General features: G+C 30.7%; 1 protein-coding gene across 3 annotated transcripts in view; it reads left to right on the forward strand.

The window, feature by feature from the left end:
- cpx (synaptic transmission protein complexin) overlaps positions 1-25,634 on the forward strand; it is a 129,072-nt gene that overhangs the window by 100,534 nt on the left and 2,904 nt on the right. The window contains exons 1-2 of one of the 3 annotated variants that reach the window (XM_018460798.1): positions 3,250-3,346; positions 17,573-17,736. In XM_018460798.1, the coding sequence (XP_018316300.1) occupies positions 3,334-3,346; positions 17,573-17,736 (177 nt within the window). In that variant the 5' untranslated portion in view covers positions 3,250-3,333. Of the gene's footprint in view, positions 1-3,249; positions 3,347-3,458; positions 3,564-17,572; positions 17,737-25,634 lie in introns of those variants that run through there. The other 2 variants (XM_018460799.1, XM_018460797.1) reach the window with 2 other exon arrangements.

Consider the following 25,634-nt stretch of genomic DNA (forward strand, 5'->3'; position numbering starts at 1 on the left):
GTGATTGAAGCCATCAAGGCGTGCTTGAACGCTATAACTAACAGAATAACTTGCACCAAACACACAGATCGCGTGTCCGTAGTTTTCACCATTATTAGCTGAAGTACCGCGATTTATTCATTATATTATTTTACTTTTTTAATTCTGTCGTATCCATTCTTATAAAAATCTTATTCGTCAATTTTCAAAATTGAATAACGTTTCACAACAAAGCACACGCGCGCTCGTTACAGATTAATATAGATAAATTTAATTGTAGATTTTTAGGAATTAAAAAGAAAGAAGTTAGTTCTTTAATATAAAAAGTTGCATTATAAATTATGTTCTTCAAATGTTTGTTTTCACTTGAGCGATTAGAATTATATAATTTTCTTTCTTTTCATAAAATCCAAATTTCTGATTTTGCGAATTATCTGCGTCTTGCAAAACATACTCACATTATTTACAAAACACATGTATCAAGCCAGATAGCTTGCGGAAAATGTGGCGGCGAGTCGCATAAGCGAGCGAGGAGGTCGGTCAGAGTGATTTAGGCGAATCAGTAACCCGCGGTGTTGCGTTACTTGTTTACTGCCGGAGCACCCGTTGCATTATTCAACAGCCGCCTATATTTATCAAGCCGATAGTCAAGCAGGGTGGCAGCAGGTACGAACGATACATAAACGCGTAAAGGGAAATAAACGATAGTAGGACCTTTGTTAAGAATCGTTTCCTATGGATGACTTTTCCTTTCTCCCGGTTGCAATTGGCTAAAAGCATAGATATTACATTGTACAAGAGAAACAAGATAAAAGATGACTTTTCCAAGTCTTTTTGAGCTATGTACAAGGCGTCCTGTAATTGATATTGGAAATAGTAAGAAAAGACGTTTTTTTCAATTTGTTAAATTAATTTTCTCAAAAGTATAGCTTTGTACAAAAAAATTCTATTGATAAAATTTGATTAATTTTTTATATGTAAAATCATTATGTTTCTTGGTTATATACTACCAGTTATCGAATATTCTTAAATAAATTTTCTAACAATAAATACATTTCAATCCTCTTTTTTAATTTGAAGAACAGCTCGACATTTTTTTTTAGAAGAGAAAGCTTACATTTAAAAAATAATTTCTTAAATTTTAACATTAAATGTATAAATATATATTGTTTCACACAAAGATAAAAGCAAATAAATAATTTTTGTAAAAAGGAGAAATTGCAATTAGCAAAGCGCGGATCAAAGTATTCCGAGTGAAGGCGGAAAGCCATTAAGGAATATTCCCACGTGTAGAGCGCACTTAATGAGCGATATAATTTATTGGGTCTACTCGCGGGTAGTAGTTAATAGGGTCTGCGACCTACGACCCATTAACCGGAGGTCGATTGCGAGATATCGTTGGCGAACATCTGTCATATCTTGTGCACGATAGGTCAGAGTGGAACTAAATCCTAAATTACCTAAAAGAGTTTAAAATTGGATGAGAATTCCAAAATTGTTCTGTCCGATCTCCAAATTATATCTGGATATAGATAAAGAAAGCTTTGATGTTACCATACTTAGAAAATTTTAAAATTTTAATTATTTAGATAAAGTTTCGATGAAGAAATTTATAAGTGAAATTGATGCTTCTATTGTTGTTTCATATTTGTAAATAGAATGCAAAAGCAAAAAATATATTTAACTTTTGATATTCTATTTTAAATTTTCCAATAACTGGAAAGTTTAAAATAGATTTTTTACTGTAGATAAGTAATTTTACTGTAGTAAAATAGATTTTTTAGACTGTGTAGTCACTAATCTAATTATTTAAATATCTAAAATTACAAAAAGAACTTCTCTTCTACTTATTTTTTTGCCATTTTTGCTATTGCTTCTATTCTATGTTGTTTTATAGTTCCGAATCAGCTTAAGTACCCCTACTACTGTAATATTTATTACTGTAGTTCCTAGAAGTTTTGTTTGCAAATATTTATATAAAGTAGCAGACAATTCACTTGCTTCTTCTCGACTACAAACTGAGAATACAATAATGCTGAACAGTATAACGCGACAAAATAATCCTTCACAATACTAGGTTATCAGCCATTTCTCTGTTAACCTACTTATATAACGGTACTCACAAATGTTATATTCTTTAACTTAAAAACTTTACATACTTATATTAAGTATTTTATATATATATATATATATTCGTTTGTCTATTATTTTGAAACATGTATGTATACTAACTTAAAAATCTTTTCTACATTCTTCTGAACACATAATTCGTTCACATATTTCTGACGGATTTAAAAAAAAAATTTTGCAAAGTGTTTGCTACAAATTTTGTCGATGTCAGTAAAAATATAACAACATTTATTAATAAAACGTGATAACAGATTGTTCGTAGAAAGACCGAGTGGAATCTACTTGTTAAGTGGAATATGCATATCATTTAAATAGTGACGAGATAATAGATTCTGAGTTTCTGCTGGCAATCTATTGTCAGATTATGTCGACAGACTGCCGACAGAACACGAGCTTTAATACGGACGTAATTGATCTATCGTAATCTGTTCAAAATTGTGAGAAAACTACTAGTGTACTGCTATACTCTTATTCCAATTTCGATCTTTTCACTGTTAGAAACACACTTGAAATTCTTCAATTTAAATATGAATCAATTTGAAACTTCTATTCAATTCAACAAGCACTTATATCACATTTACATCACACTATTATAAAAACAATAGAATACGCGATATCGATTCTTCCTCTATAAGGATCATTCAATATCTTTGTAATTGTACTTCGCCATTTTTACGAGATTTTATTTTTTCACCACTGTGCTGTCATAGCCTGAAGATAAAAGATTTGTTACACAAAATAAATCTGCGTTTTATTCTATAGCTTTGTTCGGCACACTGCACGCGTTATTCCATCACTTCATTCCCTGTGACCCAGTCGAGCCGCTTAACCGGCTGTACAAGCTCGATGTCGCTCACCATCGACATTCCATTCTTCGTTCTCCATATCGAGAGGTGTCGGTGTCGCATACCGTTCCATCCTATTCTATAGGAAGGCCGATCATGTCGGTTATAGGGATGGCAAAAATATTGCGCAGCAGATAGGGGTAAAAGGGAACCAACGGTACCTCTGAGGAGGAACTGAACATTTTTCTAGCTCCCCTCCAGCCCCTCTACGCCAGCAAGCACGCCCATCCCTGTAGTGGGGGTGCGCACCCCGTAGAGATTGGTGGGGGCAGACAGAAGTTGCGGAGGTGGTGGTAGTCTCCGTGGCGAAGTCTGACCGTTACGGCACCAGTACTACTGTCGCCACTATCACGAGTGCAGGCCATCACGGGATTCAATCATGGACATACTGGGTATGTCCTATTCAAAACCAAGCATGCACTACTTAACTGCTTATTGATCTCGTTCGTTTGATATGCTTCGATTGTTGAAATCGATCTGCTCCCTCGGGAAAAAGGAAATTTTACGAATCATGTTTCATCGCGGTCGCATGCTTTAATCGCGAGTGTTGGTGAGACTGGCTTCAACCCTTTCTTAATCGTGAGACTTCATCTGTATCAAAGGATTAAGGTATTGTGACTGAAGGAAAAAATTAAAAAATCATTGGATTGGTGGTTCTACAACTTTTCTTTATCTAAATCTTTTGCTTATGTATCTCTCCCTCTCTCTCTCTCTCTCTCTCTCTCTCTCTCTCTCTCTCTTCCTTTTTTCTCAAAAACATAAATAAAAAAAAAGCACCGTGTGGTTTATGCTCGAAACTTCGCTTTACATCTGCAAAGATCTAATTAATTACACGGAAAGAACAATTTTGTTGAAGTATCTAAACATTTAGGTAGATACACAATTCTGAACATAATTTTGTTAGACCATCAAAATATAGTTATGTAGAAAATTCAAGCATGATGTGCAATGTTGCAAAAAGTTCTGACATTCTACTAATCACTTTGAGCGTTATACATAATTACTTTGACAATTCAATAAAATGATTTTCAGATTTAATGTCTAGCTAAATTTTTAAATACTTTAGCAAAAGCGTTTTTTCTGCGTGTGATTAGAAATTAGAGAACAAAATATTTAAACCTGTTATTTTCTCATAGTTTGCGTCAGATTCTTGAATGTGTTTCTAACAATAATGTAGTATAACATTTTTTACAAATAATATTTTTTGTAATATATGTATATAATTATATATATGTGTGTGTGTGTGTGTGTGTGTGTGTGTGTGTGTGTGTGTGTGTGTGTGTGTGTGTGAAATTGGTGAAACTAATTTTATTTAAAATACAATAAAATTACCTATAAAATTTTAATTTCTAAAACTACATATTTTTGTTCATTAAAATATAATATATAATAAAACAAATTTTTAAATAAATTTAATACAGTATAGACAACTAGTTAAACAATTTAAATAAAAAAGACATATTTTAGTTCATCGACAAGTAAATAAGCACGTGTTCACAATGCTAGCATCTCTGTCAAACGTATTGTTGTATGTGTTGGTTATACTTTATATATGCGTTTGTATTTAAAATATTGGAATATCGGTTTGAACAAAATACATGTGTATTTGCGTGAAAAATAAAAAAGGTCTTGTGCAACATCGTTTATTCACTCGTGTCAGTTGAATATTCTTGTTTTTTTTTATAAAAAAATTGATGTATTACTCCATACCATCCCGGTCTTGACTTTTTTGTAAAAAAGAAATCACAACGTTTAGCTTTGACATTTTTCAGTAAAAGTGGGTGATCAGTTTTTGTGGAAAAAATCTGATTCAAGTGGCAGTGACATTTAATTTTAAAATTCTTATTTAGATTTAAATCATTAAGTTTATTTTCTGATTTAGTAATTTTCCTTATTTAATTTAATATGTAAATTTTTGTAAAGAAATTGTTTTATTAAATAAAAAAGGTAAAGTTTCTTTATTGTATATACATATAAGTGCTTCATTCTTGTTTCAATATTGAAATAACTATTATCTCATATAAAAAAAGTAGCTACAAAGTTTAAAATATTTCTACAAATTAGAAAATTTTCATTCTTAAACGAAAAAGCTACTAAATTTGTTTCCGATTCAAGTGGCAGTGACAAATATTTTTTTTATTAATCATTTATTTTTATTAGCTCTTTCATGGATAAAATAAATTTCTTTTTAAAAATTAAGAATTTCTGAAGAAATTTAAATTTAGCAAACTATATTTATTCATATTATCGATCGATTAGCTCTCTGGTAAAATTTTTATTTGGTATCTTTATGTATTCATTACATGGCGAGAAATATCTTCATTAACAAAACGGGCTTTTGCATCATCTCCATTACGATTACGATTCGATTATCGATGGTGGAGATTGAAATTCTGCTGTAACTCAATTTATAATGAAAATCTTCGAGTAACTTAGTCGATGGGTGTCGAGATCGTTCTGGAGATAATTCTCTTCCAGACACCGGAAGCATAATTGAATTTCACGTCATCGACTTAGAAGCGCGTCCGCTTCCAAATAAGCTCGTCCTTTTGAGCTCATCTTTTAATGAGTACCATCTGTCCTTACATTCTTTCTTTGTAAGGTTCGCACTGTTGTTACATACTCAACCTACTTTTATTTTATGCAACTTCTAAATTTAAAAAGAAATAAGTGTCTATAGATGGTCTTAGATATGACAAATGATGTACAGAATCTCTCTCTAGATAATCTATGAAATATCTCATAAAATATTAATATTTCGTAAAATATTGTTTGCATTTTAATTCAAATACTAATTGAAATAATTATAATTATTTACATATCTAAATAAATTTCTAAAGAGATGCAAAGAGATCTTGGACTACTAACATCTTTAGATTATCTATAAATAAACCGATGATACATTAATAATAAAATCGAATATTCAAAAATAATGGGAAATAAAATCGCCTAATAAGATATTATTTCCTTAAAAAAACTCTATTCTGACCACTTTTAAAATTAGTGTGTTTCAAGGATGTTTTTGAGACTTTATGTATTTCCTCGATGCTTTAAAAATGCAACAGAGCGGACACACCTGCATCATTTCAAGATAAACAAAATATTGAGGCCGTAAATGTCGAAGGGTGACTGGTTGTTCTATTCGCTGTATAAATTGATATTTTATGAATGATTTCGTTGTTTAATCAAGCATTCAAATTTTACGAAAGAGAAGAAAATTTCTCGCGTTTAATAAGCAGAATTTCTATCTGTGTGTGTGATAAAGCATTATTCGTATAAAAAAGTCATAGTTATTCGAGTATATTATGCTAAAAAAAAATTAAAGTTGCTATAAATTCAGACTTGAGTTTGATATGTATAGATTTATATGATTCTATCTAGTAATAAAAGTTGAACAATAAAAAATGTAAAATACCAACATTTACAACACATCAATATTTATATATCCATATTCTTTAATGAACATAAGTGCTTGAAAAATATCTATTTAATTTTTTTATCGTTTTATTAATACCAGAATTTTCGTGTATGTGTTCATAAATTAAAGAAAAAATAACGCATGTTAAACATTTTATGTTTCAATTTTTTCCGTAAAGATTATGTAACATTGAACGATGGTACTACCATTTTTCTCTTTCAAGCAGAAACTTTTCGATGCTACTTTCGTGTTCCTCGGTTTGTCTCATCCAAGCGATAAAGTCTTGCCAGGAAAAGTAAAAAGTCCGCTGTGAACTTATATTTCGGAATTCTCGAAGGAGTCGTTTAAAAATGGCGTAGACCTATTATTATATATAAGTTAGTGACCACATCTTCACCAAATCCACATTTAACATAATAAGAAATTTTCTTAATTATTTTACATTATTAAATTTAAGAAATAGAAAGAAAGAAAAGAGAGAAGAGAGCAAGTATATAAAGAAAAAGCAAACTATTATATAGTTCATATATTTATCTCGGCCAAATATGCAAACAATATATTTTTGAAAACAATATTTTTCTAAATAATTCATTAAAAATTTCGAATTGTTTAATTAATATTGTATCATTATATATAACAAACCAGCCAATACAAAAAATTCACTTCTACCTTTTCAAGACTGAAGTATGTTCGGGCATGCATGCATGCATGCACGTGAATTCTCCGCGAGAGGGACACATTCGACCGTATGAACGAATCAATATACTACTACGAGTCGTAAATAACATTGACAAAACACTCTGATGTTCTTCTCCATTTTCCGTCCACGAGGGTCACATGCGTGCACGTCTGCATAAATTATTGCGCTTCTGGAGTTGAGATCGAAGAAGCTATATTTTTTTTGGTCTATTTTCCTTCAACAAATATGGTCAATAAGAAAGATGATAGATACTAGTACAGCATAGTTTTCGTTACAAGCTTATGTTTTAATTTTTCATTTAAAAAGCTAGATTTTACTTAAATAAATATACACATAAATATTTTTTAATAATCGTGATTGACATAGAGATAAAATTTTCAAACAAATTTGATAATTTATAGAAAAAACTTTTTCGTTGTTATATTTAAAGAAAAAATATGTTTATTATAACGTATAGTAGTCTCCTCAAAATCCTTTAGTTTTTATAAATGAAAATATAATAAAACTTATTTAGTATAATAATTTCATCAATATTCGATCAAAATAAAATTATTTATTTATAAAATTTGTTTAGATATGTTGGACAATGTTCTGAAATAATGTTATCACATAATATAACCATGATGATTTCAAATATATGTATGTCTAGAAAAAAAATTTACATTAAAATAACGAGATAACATTTTGAAGAATTCTTCCCGGAAACATATAATTGTAATGTATGTACATTAATTTTAAACAGCGCAATTGCACGACACGACGCATAAAGTTGCTAAACAATTGTCTTCGTTCTTTCCTTTTTGCTTATTTGATGACAATGGAGGCCGCGAAATGGAGGCAATCTATTAAATACAACAAATAATGAAAAGTTAAGCAAAGTGAAAACGGCCGCATATGCAAACATCAAGCATACAATCATATTTGACTTGACAATTAAGTTCATATGCAGAAAGAAAAGAGAAAGAAAATATTTAAATTTAAATATAATAAACATATTTTATAAACAAGCACATAATTATCTAAATAAATGAGTACATAAATGGATAAATGAAGAACTTGTGCAATTCACAGACGTAAATAAATTGCGCATTCTTATGAAGTTATCATTTCACTCGATTTAGAGTGAAGGTGGTTGAATCATATCTCTTTTCTTTCTCTTTCTTTAAAAAGTTGAAAAGAGATGCTGATAGAGTTGAACAGAGAATGCGCAGTCTATACTTATTACATCTATGATGCAATTATGCACTTATTCTAATGATATTTTCGCTATTAGAAGCAATATTCATTCTGGAAATTGTGCTTTTAGAATTTATTTTAAAATAAAGGAAAGATATTTATTAATGTCTTTCTTTTAATCTAAAATTTTTTTCTTATTTCCATTTTACTTTTACTAGTTATTTAATTTTTGTTATCAATTTCTTTATTATTAAGGACATTATTTTCTGTTATATAACTTATTCTAACAAATATATATATATATTCGTTTCTTTCTCATGATGCGTTTCGACAAGACAAAGGTTAAGCACTATGCGATAACCGCACTGAAGCTGGTAGCCATTGAAATTCTCTTCTCCTTTCGCCTCTCGAAACAATTGCGATCGGCTCACGAAGCGTATCGTAGGTTGAAGCAGGCTGTCGTGCGACTCGACAATCTCACGAAGTACATACGGCATACGGCATAAACCTACTGTGATTTAACCACGAGAGGAATTACCTCGCTATTGTATAATCTGAAGCGAGCTCGTATCGTACGAATCAATGCGTGTTGCAGCTGCCAAAGCAATAATCAATAAGACTAATTCTAATTTCGAGCACAAAACGTTAACTGTAACGTTACTGCACAAAAAAGCAAAGATCAAAATTTGAAAATTGAAGTTGTCACTGTAAGTAGTCAATATAAAATTTAAAAGACAGAAATGTAACAATAAAAATTTTAGATAAAGTCTACACAAATCAATTAAGAATGTTTCGATGTTGATTTTAAACTATTAAACTTAAAGAGAACTTCAAGAAAGTAAAGTGTTTTTATAATCACAACAATTATATAGAATATTACAAAAGAGTTATATCATTTTTTATTTTGTATCTCGTTTGTATTGATCATATTGATATTTTATTTTGCATCTAGCTCGCTAAATTTTCCTAAAATTTATATGTTAAACACAAAATTGTCAGAAAAAGTTCTATTCACGTTTGTGTTATTAAGCGAATAATGAACATTAAGCTGAAAATTCAAAATCATATGTTGTATCTAACTCGTATCAAACATTTTCTAACGAAGTAAAAAAATTTAAGGAAAAAATGGTTAAATCACTCTTTATAATCGTTTAAACACACTTCCCCTTTAACATTTACTTAAACGTGTACGACCACGATCATTAATCTTAACATCCATGATAAATCTCTCACCAAGCGGAGAAATTCCACGTCAATACCATAGCAAAATTCTTTACGTCAATAAATTGCGGAGAAAAAAATTGTGACAAAGGAAAAACTGAAATCAGTAGCAAGGAATTTTGGATGAAGAAAGAGAGAGGGGGGGGGGGGGAGGGGGAAAAGAAAGAGAGAAAATATCTCTGGATGATGTTGGAAAGATTTACATATCGTATGAGACCGGAACAATCAACTTCTAACACGAGAACCCTCGCTCTTCTTCATGAGCGGCACTTTAACCATGGAGGAAACATTGATACGACCATCTCAATCCATACCGGAAATGAATAACCAAGTATCAACTAGCATAGAGAATCGATTTTCGAGAACTCGTACTTACAGCTCGTCAAATGACAAGACAAAAAGTTTTGTTTCTTTTTTTAAGTTATTTCCTTGGGAAGGAGAATTGTGACTGATAAATTTGTCTTAAAATGCCTACATCAATCACAAAGTTTTTATTATTTTGAGAATCCTAGGATAACAACTGAATTTCTTATTATGCTAAAAAATGTGAATTCTTAAATCGAGATGTAAACACTGTTTAATCTAACTTGATCTAAATTTAACTCGTAATCAGTTATATCTCTTATTGCATTCAATGATCGAATCAAAGTACATCAACTGTGTTAAGCGATCAATGCTCACGATGCTCACGATTGAACTTGAAGCTGCATCAATAGGAGCAAATTCTGGAGATGCGGTTAATTATGTCGAAGTACCTTAATCAAGACTACTTGACCTAAACTCAAGATAACCAAATGCTAGTTATGTTTGGTAGCGCGAGCAAACGTGTCGATGAATGCGAATGTATTACATTATGCTATTCGATTGGTTGTGAACCGATAATCGCATTTGTACTTGCTGTTGTTATAACTAACAGACTATATAAATATATGCGAAATTATGTAAATCGCGATGCTAAATAAGTACATTTGTATTACGTCATCAGCAATAAACGAAATCATATGTATAATATACTTTAATAAATTCATCAAATTAACTATATGCTTTTTCGAAATAGTTTCCTTCTGAATTCAACTGCAGGTAATGTTATTGATATTCAAAATAATTTGGCATGTTTTTTTTCCATAAGATTGGTGGTAATAATTTCATTATTATTGCTCTGGTAACAAATTACATCAGTTTGCCGTCATTTTGATGTCAAAGGTCGTTATTTTGACGTCAGCTTGCTACCAGGGTGCTTTTTTACAAATCGTACTTTTCTGCGAAGATAACATACAACGCGCAGATGTTATCTTTATCTTTACAGAAAATTAGTACAAAATATAATATAATCAAGACAGAAGTAAAAAATAAAAGAAATTATTTATTAGAGACGCTATTAAATAAAATAATTAGAAAGGACCAATCACTTTTACAGCGTCTTTATTTAATGAAATAACGTTAAAGAAAGAAAAATGCAACGCATATAAAAGAAGTAATAAAAGAAAGCAAAAATTTTATAACATTTTATATAAAAAGATTTCACTAAATTTAAAAGCATTTGAACCATTTTGTCGCATTATCTTTGGATATTTTACGATCAAAATGTATCGAGGTTTTTCTGATAATATAATCTAATCCTTCCTTCTAAAACGGCAACTTTTCGCCCTTCTCGAGGGGGACAATGTGAACGTGCGCCAATATAATCGTACGAGTGGGTACAAATCCGAGTTCAGGCAGATTTGCATGTAAATCGGATCTCGTAGGAGGTAAAATCTGGAACTGGTTTTTTTGAAAAATCAATTTCACGAATTATTTCGATACGTCAGGATTGATATTGTTCTGTTCCTCTCTCTCTCTCTCTCTCTCTCTCTCTCTCTCTCTCTCTCCTTTTCTTCCCCTTTTCCTTTTCTCTCTCTCTGTTTTGATACAATCTCGACAAAGAATAAGTGAATCAGAAAGAGCATTGAAATGTTGTAAATTATGATCCATTAGAAACAGGAATAAATTATTGGAAGGTATTGGTGCTTGTATGAGTAAGTATAATGTCCGTTGTTGGATAGTAATGAAAATAAACATAAAAATTATATTAAAGAATGAACAGCATTTTCTGTGTAATGTAAATATTACTCATCTAATATTCAATTATTTTAAAGTTCCTAAAAAAAACGTTATTATTATCGGAATTAGTAATTTTCACTGTTAAAAGCATTCCTGGAATTTTTTAATTAAAATACTAGCCCGAACATCGATTTAAAACTTTTCTTAAAACAACAGATATTTGTACAACTTATATAGCAATAAGATCTTCGTTTTGCCTTTCTGTAAATATCATTTAATATTTTACTTATTTCCTATCTCTTGTCAAGAATTTTTTAAAAATTTAGTATATTGATCTCATTCTGTATCAAAGTATGTTTGATATTTTCTTTACAGTGAAAAGGCACGTTAAACACACGAATAATTACTAAACACATTGTTTACACACTATCGGAATGAAATGTATGTACGGAACGCAATGGAGAGATAAAAAATTAATTGTGTATTTTATCGTGCATTCAATACTACAGCGTTCGAAGGAAAAATATGTTTGCGAATACGTAACTGTCGGACCACATATTCAAATTTGGCATTCTTGCATTTTTAAAAAGCGCAACATGCATTTATAAAGCTTTATTACGCGGCCAAAGGAAAGTAGCTAGTTACAAAGCTCGATAAAAACGTTAAACCTATATGGAATGGTACAAGAGAATTGCAGTCCTCTACCTTGCACATGCATTACTTGCACGCTAGGCAAAATATCCTTGAACCGAAGGCGCATACATAAAAGAGAGATGCTATCGTATCGTGCTACAAACCGCACGTATACCAAACCTGAACTTGCACGAAAGAAGATAACAAATGCGAATACTTACATGTAGTTGCAAACGTGTATAGTGCACCACGCGCGTTATCGCAACTTTATATATTCATGTAAAAAAAATACTTTACTTCACACACACACCACACGATACAAAGTCAAGATTAAAAGTCAAAAAATTATTTTATTATCTTAACATAGATATTTTATCATTTTAATTAGCTGGAAAATATAAATAGAAAAATATAAGGCTATTGTTATATTATATATATATACATATATATATATGGATATTAGATATTATATAATCAATACTATCATATACTTGTATGCTATATACTTATATATAAATGATCTAAAAAAGAAATTATGAGAATTTTCCGATTGTATGTACATATATGCATATACATGCATATTTTTCATTGTTAATTACGTTAAGATTTTGTAAAATGTACAAAATATTGCATATTATATTCTGGACAATATTGATATGATTAAAAAAGTAACATTTTTTAGATTATTATTAAGAAGTCATTATGTCATACTGATAAATTTCTAGATATTGACTCTTATTGTTAGATTATGTTAAATTTTACATATTGTATTAGATAATATAATTATTCCCATGTTTTAAAAAAGATGAAGTTGCACATTATAGTAGCATGTGTACAGACATAGAATAAAAGATCTGACACATTAAATTGCGCGCATGTCAATTTGACCATCGGTTATATGTAGAGTGCAAATTTCTTGCAGCTCATCCTCGCATTCACATGCAAATGTGAATAATCCATATTCCGTTTCAGATGGTTGTTCAATTTTTTTTTTACCTAACCAAGTGGTGAAACAGCCAATACAATCGTCGTCCAATGAGAAACGAGGTGACCGTTTCGATACGGGGCAACTCGTTTGAAATCTCACAGTAAATTCGTTTCTCCAACATCTGCGCGGCGATGATTGGATGGCGGATTGTTCGATAAAGCGGCGATCGACGTTAGCATCCAACTCGGATGGAGGACGAATGAAACCGAGAGAGAGTAGCAAAAGAATGACTTCCTCTTTCGCGGTTTGTTCGCGCTGAAATAGAGCGATTTTGTTCTTATAAAGGCTAGTTAAAATGCAGATTCTATCAGTCGCTTCGAATGAAGACATACCTCGCGTGCATCGTGACTGACGCGCGTGCGGCTTTTATATAAAATTGTCTTCAAAGGAAATAGAATTTTAACGAAATTGAAGGGTATCAATAAAAGACGGTGTCGATACAGACGACGCCACAGTTTCCTTTGATCAATTTTCTCAGTATTACGCGGACTTAGTACAGGAATGTAATAAAGAATATATTGAGTATAGCTGGTGTACAAAATTCATTATCATATATTTAATGAATAAATATTTAGTGACTACGATACAAGATGTTCTGTTAGTACATTTCGCGAATATGAATATTATAATAATTATTAGGTAAATATTTGGTGAATATAACAAAAAGTGATCTATTGATATGCGAATAAAATTCATCATAATGTCTGATGAATAAAACAGAAAGCTATATTTCTGACAAGTTATAATCTATACGATGCCGCATCTGCTTATCGATTCCGCAGCTGCTCACCATTTCCCATGGATGTCCCGTATAACGAGACGCATTTGTTTATCGCTCACGAACGACATTTTAATTTCCCAACCATTTGTAATAGAGGTCGTTACGAATTTGTGCTGCGAGATGTAGATTCAATTAGATACCAATGACAATGCTGAACAGAACAGCGAATGTTCGTGACACTGGGCCGCAGGTGTTTCAAACGACCAACCTCTGTGTTCGGAAATGGTATTTACTACTAGCGATTGGTCGGAATTCACTCGGACGCGCGTTACATCGAACGCGTTTCGAACAATTGCCACAGTACTCTTATTATTGATTTGACCTTTCCTTATAAGAATTTCCTATTATTCACGATAATGAATATTTTTTAAATTAACTGAAGAAAGGACATAAATTGAAATGATTTAAAAAGAATCACGTACGTTGGCGAGATCACTTTTTTTTACGAGCTTAAAAAACAAGAGAAAAAGCAGCTCATCGCCGTCACGACATGCACACTAGACAATTTTACTCGTAGATTCTAGCACTAAAAAGGACTTTAGTTTATCGAGCAACTACATAAAAACCATTTTATTTCGAATACGTGTGAGGTGCTTTTCACACGTTTTTATTTGATATTTAAATATACACGAAAAAGTACTTTTTTTATATAAAAATTTACGAGATTTTTTGGTACCATTTTGAACCTTACCTATATTTGTGAAACACACTCACTCACATCGTTTCATGATTTTTACCGTCACACTAGTTTTTGTGAGTGAACTTACGGACACAATACTGGATGTAGATAGCCGTTACTGTTTATAGTCCTTTAATATGGCTCGTAACTGGGGTGCCAGCCCCAGAGATACATGGAAGTGTCGTCACACTTGTTATTTCCCACCGGAAACACGGCATGCGCGTGTATATAACTGTACAACGTTGTAACACTATTAATCCTTTTAGGATTAGGGTTTACGATATGTCATATATACGTAGTCTGACAACTAAGTTTATATAGATGAAACTTATTTATATTTAAATACAGCTCGTATGTTCATATTAATGTTATCTTTTTCGAAATACGAATCCTTTCGTCTATATATCTATTTCGGTGAGAATTTTAGCATTACAAGTAGTTTTAACACTCTCTAATTAAATATTAATAATAATCAGAATTTAATTGAAATGTTCTTCAATTCATAACACTATATATTTAGAAATAGTACGTGCTATTTTTTTTGTAAATACTTTTTAACTAATATCGTATTTAGAAACAAATGTTAATTTCATACAATAATGCGATTATCATATCGTATGGACATCTGTAGGCTTGTATTGACCTGAATTTTTCATGCATGAAAAAAAATATATGTACAAACCAGCACGACGTGTTTCAAGAAGATCCATAAATTGTGAATAACGGGATGCATTGGAACATTAGGAAAAACTCTGAATTTGTGAAAAAAAATTCTGTCCGTTATGATAAAATGGCCTGTATATCACTTCTGGCTAGCGACGTCATGAAATTCTCTGGATAACCACCGGAGAATTTCATTTTGTCAAATAAAACTTGTCCGTGGACAGTTTTGCCGGACATAGAAGTGAGTAGAGGAAAACCGCAGGAATTCCGTTATTAATCTTTTTCAGAGACGCGGAATGCGTTTTTTAAATCGTGCTACGCGCTATTTTCAAATATGCTATGCACATTTCCGCGATAGCATATTTTCAACTTAGCTCAAATTCTATTAAAATAAAATTCGGACTTAACACCTTCCGTTCTCTTTACAGCGCTTTCCTCCTTAATTTGTAAATTAAACGTTTGCTTAACTATTAATTATAATAAATAAAATTCCAAGAGAGAAGAAAAAACATTAAGACGATTTTCTATAGTATTGCACAACAACATATGTTTACAAATTAATAGCAATGTTAGAGAATATCATTGCAAAATTGATCGCAGATATTTACGTATTCATGTATCCTAAGAGTGCGCGGTTAATATTTTTATTTGACTTTCGAATTTATCTTCATGAAAAACTTGAACAGATAAATTTGCTTTTCGAAACTCTTCAATGAACCGCGCGAAACTTGCTCATACTCGGACTCGCTTTTCGATGCGATTAGATTGGTTGGAAATGTAACTCTCTCGAAAGAGCAAAACTCCTTCGAGACTCTCGAGATTTCAAAAACGATCTTGTTACTTCTTTAATTATAGTTTTTGCAATAAAATTAAAGATTCTAATTAGTTACCTTCACTTCAATTTAAAATAATAAAATCTATATATATTTAAATTGTAAGTTTTTTTATATTTTATTTTGTTAAATTTTATTTTGTCTAGTTTTATTTCTTTCTTGCTACTCTATTTTTTATAAGTAATATCTTTTAGTATATATATACATAAATAAATTTAATTGCTTGATGAAATAAAAAAGATTAATGCCTTTGTGTTGAAAAAAAGAATTTTTTCTGCAAGAAAAAAGCAATCGACCTTCTGCACAAAATACGTAAGTTATTGTTTGGTTTATTTTGGAATATATATTTTATAATGTATATATGTATACAAATCTATAATCTTTTAATTAATATTATATAACCAACATTGATGATGATGATGATGATGGTGATAATTCTAACAGTAGTGTGTACGTTACTAATTGTTCCAATTGTGTATTTCATTAAGAAATGTTGCTCGAAGTATACCGCGAATTTGCTTATTATCTTGCTACTCTTCAAACCTTAAGTTTTAGTACGACGATGAACGAAAGGGCAACGAACAAAATTGAAACAGAAAGATAAATCGGACTTCAAAGTATCTTTTCAACTCGCGGAAAGCAGCTCAAATACGATGAGCATGATAGAAGTAAAGGAGAAAATGGTAAATTGGCGCCGAGATAGAAGTAGTATTAATTTCTCCGAAGCACGGAGATTCTGCCACATCTACCTCTGTCTACTCCAAAATCTTATTTTTTTCTTTGTCCACTTCATAACGTCTGCAATAACGCAGCCAGTTTTACTAGACTCGAGAGAGAGATGAAACTGTCTTTTATTAAACTCTAAATATTCACAGAGAAAGTAAATTCTTGATTGTCAAGGAATTAAAAATATACAAATACTAAATTAGTAGTCTGACAATTAAATATGTAAACATATCTTTCTCAGTTAATGTGGAAAGTTAATTAATTTGAAAATACAATAAAATATGATTAATCTCTCATCTTAAATATATAAGTAAGTACATTTTGTTCCGATAACGTGTAAATAATGTTTTAATTGTTAATACTTCCGCGGGTACTTTTTGTAGAAGTTATGCATTTCACGTGTTATCTCCATATTCAGATCCATTATTAGAATGCCAACGTTTCGTGAATATTGCAATTCACTTCATCAGAACGAGGCAGCCTGATACGTTTTAATTATTTATTTAATAAGAATCTTTTTAACTGAAAATATTAAATAATATTTGCAAAAATGTTGACAAATTATTTAGTATTCCAAATCTTTTAAAAAACATTTGTTTAATTTTATAATTGTAAAGATAATCTCAAATATATAAATTTATCATTTATCTATTAATTCTGGCCTAGGTTTTATTATTAAATAATTAGTGATCATAGTAGTACAATTTAATATATTCCAAGAAAAAGACATACATATATATGTTTTCTCTTTATTTTATAGGCGCGGTAGGCGGCGAAGGAGGTGACGAGGATGATAAGGAGAAGGAAGAGGAGGCTGAGAGAGAGAGGCAGGAGGCTATCAGGGAGGCCGAAGAGCGAAGAAAGGAGAAACATCGCAAAATGGAAGAAGAACGAGAGAAGATGCGGCAAGAGATCAGAGATAAGGTCAGCAATGTCGATTTTGCTTTTGTGTTTTCATCTAAAAAGTTTTTGCATTTTTTTGGAAATGTCTAATAAGTTCATTTTTCATATATTCATGATCTTTGTCGTTGAAACTCGTCGTTATTCGCGTCGTTATTGTAGAATTTAATACTATTTACATATCAAAATTGCTACTGCTCGATTTTGTCATTTAAATAATTTCAAAGGAATATAATGTTATAAAAAATATTATCCATATGAAATATTTCATTAATTAATTATATTAATTAAAAGACTGCTATAATTTTAGGACATCAGAGTAGGTTTATCTATAAATGTCTTTTTACTAATATTTATGTGTGGCAATATGGTATTTAAAAATTTGTAGAATTGCCATATCGAAAACTGCTTGTTATTTGTAGTTTTTGTCATTAAAACATATTATTTGAAGATATTGTGAATCATATTTTTCAGTTAATTACAAGTGGATTTTGTTCGTGACTATAAATATATCAAAGTACGAGTTTGAATATCGCCACGTGTTTCTCCAGCGTTTTCCACAAGAGTCCTCGATTTCATCTGGGTCATGTCAACGCCGTTGACTCCATCCTGACAGGACAATACATCAGGATTGATAATGGCGCGATCCAACGTGCATTTTACATCTCTTTCGTTCTCTCTCTCTTCCCTGTTCTTCTTTTTATCCACACATTTATTTCCCGCCCAACCGGTGAATGCGTTGGAAGTTTTTTGTGAGATCCCGTCGGCGTATATTGTTCTATCCTGTTTGATCAATGCGTCGACGGATTCTATTTTCTATGTGACTCAACCTGATTGCTTTGTCCTCCAAAAAATGTCAAGTGGGTCGACTGATCGAATCAATTTTAACGAAAACTCAAGAGTTAATATCAATTCTCTTCTTGCACGTCATTAATTCTTGTATTAATATGAGACCAAAATAAATGAGTATGTATAACACTGCATTTTTATTTTTGTAAGGAAATTGTAAAGCTTATTATGAAATAGGAAATTGATGATAGATTTGTATTTCTTTCATCAATATTTGCCCAACTGGGTTAGTAGCGTTGGATTTTACGTGATGTTAATTGGAGTGGAAACGCGATTATCTCGTATGTAAACAGAAAATGATATCGTTGAAGGGACTAAACGCGTAATTCGACATTGTGGGACGTAGTTTGATCTGTGTATGTGGCACATCGACCGCACTACTATAGTGTGTCGTAATTTCACGTGCGGAAATGGTCGCCAAGTGGTTGAATGTTGTAACTATTATCACGGCGGAGTTCGATTGTGGGAGTTCGAATGCGTCTTACAGGGGAACTACACGAAGTGTTAAATTTTGATTTTAATAAAATTTTATATACATAATATAGGTTACATAAAAGGATGAATTTAGAAAATATTAATTATGGCGGAAAAACGGTTGGAAGGCGTGAAATCACCTCTTATAAGTAATACGGGTTTAGCTTTTTTATTGTATCTTAAAAACTATTCGAGATATAAAAAAAATGTTGTATACAAAACTTTTACAATAAAATTATATTCATCCACGTCAATAATATTTTTGAAAAATAAAAAAAAATTGTTTATTAAAAATATTATTGACATACATGAATAGAGGTAATTTTGTTCTAAAGCTTTTGTATAAAACAATTTTTTGATATCTCGAATAGTTTTCGAGATATAATGGAAAAAACTCTCTGAAAACCGCTTTACTACATATAAGGGGTGATTTCATCCCTTCAAACCGTTTTTCCGCAACGGACATTTTCTGAATTCATTTTTTTATATAATCTATATATATACAAAGTTCCATTAAAATCAGAATTTATCACTTCGTGTAAAACGGACATTTTCTGAATTCATTTTTTTATATAATCTATATATATACAAAGTTCCATTAAAATCAGAATTTATCACTTCGTGTATGATTCTTTTGTTAGATCAATTACAATAAATCGGTAGATCAATAATAATCACGTATGCGCTTCAACGAAATCAGATTTAGTGATTTGAGGAACGTTTAATGAATTTATTTTAATGGAAAACGACGAAGTATTAAAAGATATTATTGTGATACAAAAAATTGCGCGAAAAATTAAGATTTTAGAGAAATATAAACATCTAAAAATCAATAATCCTATGAATTTAATCATTTTGAATTATCAAAACTCAATTAAGCGAAATTTAAACTTGAACAAATCTTAAAGAACTTATGAAAAGGTAAAACGGTACTAAAAAGACTAGTTAGAATTGGACAAATGTAATAACGAATAAAGCGAATTTCAGCGGCTTCATTACTCAGCGAAATCTAGATTAAAAAACGTCTTTCAACACGATGGCGTTTTAAGATTCGTTTAGTCCTCGGCGGTTTTATTCGTAAAGCAAGGAAATCTCGACGGAATATAATTAACACTAATGGCTGCTTCATCATAAGCGAAAGAACTACCTTCAAATCCTTTCCGTCTCGGTAGGAACATGATTCTTCGAAAATGAGCGGAAAAGATTGAGACGCGAGAGCCGCGATCTCTCATGAGAATAGAGCATCCACTATTCTCCTAGCATAGTAGTGGAAGAAGCTTTGGCATGGTAATCGCATTGGGTCAAGTCAAATCCGATTTCCTATCTCGACTAATGAACGAAGTGGGACTTTGTTATAGTAAAGTCCTTGCGCAATTTGAAAAATATTCTTTTTATTTTCAAATTGGCTTCAAGAACTTGTCGTGGAAGAAGCAGCATATGTATAATAATATAATATATTATTTGAGCTACTTTGTATACTATATATAGTATATATATGTATATATAAAATATATATTATATAATATATGATATATATTTTATTTTCTTATTAATTTGTCTCAATATATTATTTCATTTATTAGTATAAATATTTACTTTGTTACATTTATCATCATATCAAAACTGTGCAAATTAAATCCATTAATATTTATAAAATGTATTTATATTTGTTTCGCGGTATGTGCGCGATTGCTTTACTGTTGGCAAAAAATATATTTGAGATATATTTTCGAGATTACAAGATAGTTTTAAATCTACAAATACATACTTAGAATAAGTGAATATTTCAAAAAGTACGTTAAAAGAAGTACTGAATCTTTCTCTCATCTTTCATAAGAAATAATGTTACATTTAAAAGTTGACACAATGTTAAATAAATAGAAAGAGAGAGGTGAAAAGTAGAAAAAGAGAAAAAGAGCGAAAAATTTCCAAAGTTCCACTTATCGATCTAATATTGTTTGCATTTCACATTACTCCGAGAAAATATTACACTACATCCAGCACTTTATTTTCTCTGCTCCCCCATTAGCCTTCTGTTTTTTCGTCCTTAAGAACATTTTCAAAGACGAAGAATCGCTAAAGAAATGACATTATTGTACGTTGTTGTGACCATTAATATTATCATCTTGGTTGCAATATTTTTATTTTATTACATATTTTATCGAATGATTAACTATCATTTCCCGTTTACACACAGCTTCTTTATTATCCTTCAACTCTTTTGCACCTTTTTCTTTTGATGGGTACTATTGAAAAAATAATGATGCGAACTATTATTTACAATATTTGATAAAAAGTTTCTACATCGTAATTGAAATATTAGAATTGAAGAGTTCGAAAAGTTTCTTGAACAATTAGAAATATTACTGAAATAAGTGTATCTACAGTGTATTTGCTTTAAAGAAGCATTAATATAACACAAAAATTGAATTTCAAATTAAAATAAATTTATTAGTTTTGTGAACGTATTTATCAAATCATAGTAAGAACATAATTGAACAAATCGATGATGTATATGAAGATGATATGAAGTTATAAATCAATATATAAGAATAATTTATTATCGATCTAGTCTCGATAAAATTTTTAACGCAACCAATGTAAAGCAATCTATGGCTAGCTCCATGTTGGCATTTTCAGTTAATCGAAACGATTGCAAGTTGCGTAGAATCAGGTACAGTCGATTAGTAGCATTCAGTATATCATAAGTCTTTAACGGTTGCGTTAAATAATTTACTTGCGTTATGTGCTAAACCGATGGAGAAATAATGCTGCAACTTTGAGGAAAGCTAAATCCATCGAGATATTGTATTTCGATATCGAAATAAGAAATTAATGGCGTTGAAAATTGTACGTGTAGAAGTCTACTTAAGTAAAATAGGACAGCCATTGTTATAAGTGGCAAGTTCGGCATTAACCGTCATATCGTGGTTAAGATGATTGATCGTTTCTGTTGAACACGCATATCCTAGTAAATGTCGAAGATAATCTCCGAGGAAGGAAGAGGAAGCATCTCAAATTTGACAATGGAGGCGAGAAAAAAGGCAACGATGAAGCGAATTAGGAAGAAAGAAGATTGAACTTAACTGGGGTCAAATTGACTCTAGTAGGGAGTCCCTGCATTCAATATGGCGACTTCCTAATAGAGTCAGGCTGACTCCTTTTAAGACGTTCACCAAATGAGGAACCATCTCGCGAAAGTACCTGGTAGCGTAAGCTTTATAAACAAAGTTAAGACTATTTAAGTTATAAAACATCAGTTAATTTAATGATACGGAGTGTCGTGAACGATTTGCATGTACTGATTTATAGGAAATATGGCATTGGAAGCTGATTTATAGAAAATGTGAATGATCGATTGGATTTGCAACATAATATTAATTCTATCAGTTCAGAAATAATTTTCTTGGAATTTTTATTGTCTGTCTACTCAAGAATTGATTTCTTTTTACACATTTATAGAATTATTTATCAATTAAATTTGTGTTCGCAAATAAAAAATGTTATAAGTATATGTAGATTTTCAAGAAAAGGATCAGACGCAATAAGATACACATCTTTTGAAACCTACTATAACTCTGAATTCCGACAGAGATCTCAGATTCCAATTTCTCCATCGCGGTAATATATCGCAGTAATATGACACCGTATCAGATCTTCTGTTTTTAGCATCGACAAAGTTTATGATGCATATAGGGAATACCAAATACCATAATCTCTTCTTCCAATTTCTCCTTTCGCTTCTACAAACTAATAATGCTTGTAGGTATAACAATAATAATGAATAGATAATCAAAGGAGAAGTGTGGAAGAGGAGAAGTAGAGAAGAAAGTTATACATATGTTAATATTGCTCATAAAATTTTGAAAATATTGATAAAACATTAAATTTTCTAAAAGTCTCTCTCTCTCTCTCTCTCTCTCTCTCTCTCTCGATAAAATATTAAAATATTATTTGTTTAATATAACTCGTTTCATACTATAATATTATCTGTATTCAATATAGTTTGTTTTGTTTGTAATAACTATAATGGTGAAAAAATATTTTTAGATGACTAGTTACATAAGAATGTAGAATACATCGAAACGAGGGCGTGAAAGGACGCAGGCCTCAAAAACGCCGCAGTGCGACTCACTCTGCGGGCTTCGTGAAAGCAACACACTGTACTAATTTCATTAGAATAAGCGATAGCGCAAAACTTCAAACAGTTGTTTATTCATTAATTACTATCAAACAGTTGCAATTATTGTATGTAATACAAATAATTAAATATAATAAATGCTACATAAAATTTAATGTTAATAATAATGATATCTGTAGTTTCAGGAATAAGAATTCTTTACGCACAAGAAATCTTAATTAAAGAACAATTATGCATACCCAATGTAACATCCTGAAAAATATAATTACTATTATTAATATCTATATTATTATATATAATTAATCACTATGATTAATAACTAAAGATTAATTGACAATTATTCACACATTGGTCCTCATTCTCTCTGTTTTGACTTTGGAGAATAAAATATTTTTTAAATTGTCCGATTATTTTTAAAGTAGTTGTGCACGCAAGTTAGATGTAACGCGTGATAAATCGCCGCGCCACTATAATCCGGCGCATAATAATGTTCTCATAATTTCGAACATGAATGGACAGAAGCACACGTACTGACGCAGATGCAAGAGGTGCGCAGACATGTTGCGCGTATATCGAGGAACATTAATTAACGTCAGGATCAGCGCATCAGATTTGACGCTTGCCATGTGAGGTACAGCGCTCGTTTATCCTTGTGCTATCTGTCTCCTCGACATAACGGGTATATTCGTTGAGAGATTGAGAATTTCAAAAAGAATGAGTTCTTGTAAAATATTTAGTCAAAGAATTAAGATTATGAGAGACAAAATAGAATTTTGCTGTATGTCTGCTTTTTAAAAAATTTTTAAAGACTTTTAAAATTCTAGAAATTATTGATATACTAATTAGAATATTAGTCGACATGTTTTTAAAATTGCAATTAATAAAAAATTATTTACATTACAAAGATCAACACGATTTATCATATATTTTTTGTGTACACTTCTTAACATTTTCATTATTTCCTTGTTATTAAAGGATTTTTTGACAAAAAACGATATTGATTCTCCACTTTTTAAAATATTAATATGTTTGGTATAATAAAGAAGTAACTTATTAAATAAATAATTGTTGACTAAATATTGTTTGCATATTAACGAAATGTATATTGCTTGTAATAAAAAATTATTCCTTTTATCGCGCTATTATAAGTTAAGGGAAGGAAATATATCTTATACTAATTATTATAGAGGAAAGTGGGTGAATTGTGCGCACCTAATGGAAATTTAATGTCCTGGAATGATTTTCCAAATTCAAAGCGATGTAAGTATGGAAATAGAAACTATAAACATTCTTCTATCATTACGTATCCTCATATCGAACAGATTTTCATTCAATAAGATTATATTTGGCAAAAAGGAAAAAACGGAAAAGCGAAAAAATTTCTCGCGCGTCGGGTAATTATGCGCAAAGCAAAAGTCATAGGAAATGAATGAATTATGGAATATTGACAAAGAAATCAGAAAATATATTTATTATATTGCAATATAAATATATATTAAATATATTTTAAATATAATGCAAAGAAAAAACGAAAAAATTAGTGCTAGTCATATAGTATATGGCAGATGGGTAATTGTGCGCACTTCAAAAACTATGCTTGCGCATAGTTGCTCGCCGTGACCTGACTCGATATGAAATACGATTACTTCAACATTTCTTAATCAAACTTAATAAATAACAGCTCAAAAGACGCATATAATAACATACTTTAATAACGTATGCAATTTTAAACAAACAAATTAAAAATATGAACTTACCTATTATTTTCTGAATGCTAAAACAACAAGAAAAGATGTAATTTCACTTTTTTATATTTCTCTGGTTAGCAACGTATTTACGTCGTATCTTTTTTAGTTATATCTTAAGAGGACGACCTCCTGCGTAAAAATTTCACTACAGTGATATCTTCATCCATTGGAAAAGTACCAAATCAGAATGCGCACAATTACCCGCTGCGCACAGTTCCCCCACTTTCCTCTATTACTTATAAATTTGTGAAATGATTCTTCTTCAACTAGAAAATACTTCTTTAACTAGAAAATTAAAGTATACTGTGAATTAATTTATATTTAAGCGAACTGATGTAAATAATAACAGGAAGTTATAATAGGCGCGTAAAATATTATCTATACATAAAATACGCTTCACATTACCGATTTCAAATTGTTACGTATTTTCTTGAATCGCAAATATATAATACATATTGTTAAAAAAAATTATTCAACATTTAAATGGTAAATAGTACACATTGTATTAAAAGCTTTAATGAATGTAGGTCGAAAACTATGAAATAGCTCACGTTTCTAAGATATAAACAATTGTGTATGTTAGTAACTGACTTATTATCTCTTCTACGTGTTGCATACGATGTAAAAAGAGAGAACTTTAGATAAGTTACCTATTTGGAAGAATTATAGATCCAATGAGATGATCTCTCATAATGCTCATCCAGGCTGCA

Source organism: Mycetomoellerius zeteki, unplaced genomic scaffold (genome assembly GCF_001594055.1).
Source record: "Mycetomoellerius zeteki isolate Tzet28-1 unplaced genomic scaffold, Tzet1.0 scaffold98, whole genome shotgun sequence".
In the NCBI taxonomy this organism is placed as follows: Eukaryota; Metazoa; Arthropoda; class Insecta; order Hymenoptera; family Formicidae; genus Mycetomoellerius; species Mycetomoellerius zeteki.